This window comes from Mytilus galloprovincialis, chromosome 7 (assembly GCF_965363235.1).
Source record: "Mytilus galloprovincialis chromosome 7, xbMytGall1.hap1.1, whole genome shotgun sequence".
Classification (NCBI taxonomy): domain Eukaryota; kingdom Metazoa; phylum Mollusca; class Bivalvia; order Mytilida; family Mytilidae; genus Mytilus; species Mytilus galloprovincialis.
The window spans coordinates 25,217,763-25,221,728 of NC_134844.1; the positions used below are offsets into that span (position 1 = coordinate 25,217,763).

A 3,966-nucleotide genomic window follows, 5' to 3' on the forward strand; every position below is an offset into this window, starting at 1 on the left:
TTTATCCCTGTAGAAACAAACCACCATGTCTACAAAAAAGATATTGACACTTTATATATAGAGCATTACACCAAAAATGAAAGACAAGGCTAAATAAAATTACCATAGCACAATAACAAAATGTCAATAATATGTCGACTTCATATTAATAATACAACAAGAAAGAATGACTATAAAATATTGCTGTTAGGCTTTTGATATATGATTCAATTACAAACTAAATAGATTTTTTTTTATAACATTTTTTAGAAAGCAAGGAAAATGAATTTCACGTTGCTACAACTGTTTCTTCTTCGATATATATACCATGTAATGGCAGCAGATGAAAGACAAGAGCGTTGTGATTTCCTCCAAAAATGCAAATGTCGACTGAACCCAGTCACTCTGTTGTTTTCTGTCGATTGTTCCAGATTGAAAATAAGAGAGATTCCTAAACTTCCAAATTACATCGAAGAACTTTCGTACAATGAAAACATAATACAAGTTATCCATGACCAGGCGTTTTCTAACTTGACTAACCTGCTGAAACTGGATCTATCAAGCAATGAGATTTACGAACTTAGAAATTTATCTTTTATAGGATTAACAAATTTGCGCAGCCTGAATTTACAGAACAATAGACTAGATGACTGTATGACAATGAACATACACGTATTGGAACCTTTAGTAAACTTGATAAGTCTAAACATAAAACAAAATTTATTTGGAAACTTTCAACCAAATTTGACATTATTGGTTTCTCTTCGATCAATCGGAATGGATTTTATTTCAAATGATACAGGAAAAATAAGTGAATCGTTTTATTCTATGAAAAGATTACGGGGACTAGACTTGTCAGGATTGACGGGAATTTGCTCCGTTCGATCGTTGAATAATGAAAGCTTTAAATATATTCCTCAAATTGAAAATTTAAGTCTTTCAGGTTGTCGTATTAAACATATTAACAAAGGTACTTTCCAGCAACTCAAACGCATTTCTGTTTTGGATATTTCAAATAACACCTGCTTAAAATTTGAAGTCTTGGAGAATGTAACACATGATCTGCAATTTTCTGCAATCAAAGTTTTAAAATTGAATAAAATCCATAAGGTGTTTGACATGAATACAATGCTCAGAACTTCTCAGATAAAGTATTTGGCTAATACGTCGATTCGAGAAATTCATGGGGACAGTAACCGACTGCAGCAGATTGAAACCGGAGCTATGTTGTTTATGCCTAACACACTTGACTACGTTTCAGCCAGGGATAACCAGTTTTCATACGGTCCCTACTTTTGGGATTTACTACGCACTTCCGTGAGAGCGTTCAATGTTTCACATTTGTTCACATTTCATAAAGAGGACGAACACCCTGAACAATGTAGTTATGATATTGTATGTAAGAAAGAACCCGTCACCGAAACAAAGATTAAATATGCGATGGAGTATAGAGATCACGCTACACCGCTGCCAATACCACATCAACTTACATCACTGAATTATTCTTCTTGTCATTTACATTACAGTGTTATAGCATACAGTTTCACAATCAATATTCTGCGAAATATTGACCTTAGTAATAATTTGCTCACATCATGGATAGGACCAATTTATAATGTCAAAAGTCTTAAATATCTCGACTTGTCATCAAACTTTTGTTCAAATGTGTCAACTTATTTCTTCAGTGAAGATTTCGGTAGCTTGGAAGAATTATATTTACAAAATAATATATTAGGACTTGTACTACCGTATGATTATAAAGGCGCAACATTACAAAATTTGCATAATTTGAAAACAATAAATTTATCTCAAAATAAAATACAAAGATTATCAAAAGATTTTTTCAAGTCTCAGTTAAAAATTGAAAGGATTGATCTAAGCGAAAATACTTTTCAATGTATTGATTTTGATATCGGTCATTTAAAAAGTCTGATATATCTCAATTTGAAAAATAATCGCATCACGTTTATATCTGATTCGACAGTACAACAACTACATTCTATTGAGATTTTAAACAAACATTTCACAATTGATTTAAGTCAGAATGATTTTCTGTGTACTTGTGAAACAATTGACTTTGTCCAATGGTTAGGTACGACAAATGTTGGACTAATAGGAAAAAAGACTTACACATGCCAACTTTCAGACTTAACTCTAGTGTCGCTAGAAAATGTTGATGAACTTTACGATACACTGTCAAAGGCATGCATGTCGAAAATTCCTATAATCATTGCACTTGTAGCGTCAGTATCTTCTGTTTTGGTTATAATATGTAGTGGATTAATCTATCGATATCGATGGAAATTGCGATATGCGTATTACATGATAAAAATACGATCTCATAAAAAGATGATCCCAGTTGGAAACGATGATGACAAATCGTATATGTATGGAGCGTTTGTATCTTATGCAAATGAGGATAGCACATTTGTCCACAAGCAAATGCTTACAAAACTGGAAAAAGAAAATGGAATCAGTTTGTGTTTACATAAAAGGAATTTTCTACCTGGTAATGACATTGCCACTAACATTACTTCCGCTATACACAATAGTCGTAGAACAATTATAATCATGTCTCGAAATTTCCTGAAGTCTTATTGGTGCATGTTTGAATATAATATGGCAAGAATGGAGAGCATCTACGAAAGAAATCACGAAAACGTGCTATTTCTTATTTTCATAGACCAGATATCATCTAAAGAATTGCCATTACACATTTTAGAATTGGTACAATCACAATCGTATATTGAATATCCTAACGATGAATATGGTGATACTGTTTTCTGGGACCAAATTACACAAGTACTCACGTCCTGACTCTTAAAACTAACTATGTTTACTTATTTAAATAATTTGAAATTTGTTAATTGCATTCGTAATCAATTAATTACAATACATAGTACTTCAGCATGAAATACAATAAAGAATACGAAAATGAATGGCTAACATGTTATTATTATGAAAAAGATGCACACCTTCAAATATGTTTAAACTTAAGGTGTGCCTTTGTCGATTATAGGTTTTACTAACTGACAAAAACAACGTAAAAATCAAAATAGAAACATTATGCAAGTGGCGTAATCAATTTCATAAATTTTACATTATCAGGTCCTAAAACTATTAAAGCTGCTTTCTGGATATAATTCAATTGAAAAAGTTTATTCAAAGTTTGAAAAATGTTAAAATATTGGTGACAAATATCTTTAATGTTTAGCATCTGCATTAAGACAGAAATATAGAAAGGTTTCAAGAGATTCGTATGCAACCCCCATTGTTCCATTGAGGATACATACAACCACAGGCTACACTCGAAGATCGCATACAGTCCCATGCTCCACTCAAGCATCACATAAAATCCTAGGATTCGTTCCAGGATCGCACACAATCCCGGATTTTCTCGAAAACTGAAAACAATTCAAGGTTTCCCTTGAATTATTCATGCAATGGTCTTTAATTACTGTCGCAGTTTAATGTAAACATTCGTTTGTTTCCACGCACAAAACAATCATTATTTTGATCAATGACATATAAAGATATTCGTGTAAAGATATAAAGAGAAATAGGGTTTGTCATGTGAACAATAAAGAAAGTAACTCATAAGTTGCATCAAACTGGTTGCATTTTCGGCTGTGTATGTATAATCTGTAAAAAAAAAAGGTGCAATATGAAACTCTTGAACTACATACAAATATAAGGATAATGTTGTATGATTGCGAATGAGACAACTATATACCAATGTTTAAAAAAGTGTATATAAGCAATTATATGCAACAGTACGTCCTACATCAACTATTATTATACTTCCTGTAAGAAAGTTCTTCTATAGTAAAATTGCTCTATTTTTGCATAGTTTTTGAAAGAAATATGTAGCGTTAACTGCACTATGCGAAAATAGTATGCATTGCTGTTGCGATAGACTATTGATTTTCACGTCAATCATTGTTCACGTGCAAAGGCGGAGCGTAGTTGCTTTGACAGACAAGTAGG

At 32.1% G+C, this 3,966-nt stretch overlaps 1 protein-coding gene across 1 annotated transcript; it reads left to right on the top strand.

Annotated features, from left to right (window-relative positions):
• The first annotated feature begins 257 nt into the window (after positions 1-257).
• On the top strand, positions 258-2,988 carry LOC143082622 (toll-like receptor 4). The gene has a single exon (XM_076258402.1). It carries the CDS (start codon positions 262-264, stop codon positions 2,794-2,796), a length of 2,535 nt encoding a protein of 844 aa, XP_076114517.1. The 5' UTR covers positions 258-261; the 3' UTR covers positions 2,797-2,988.
• Positions 2,989-3,966: the final 978 nt, after the last annotated feature.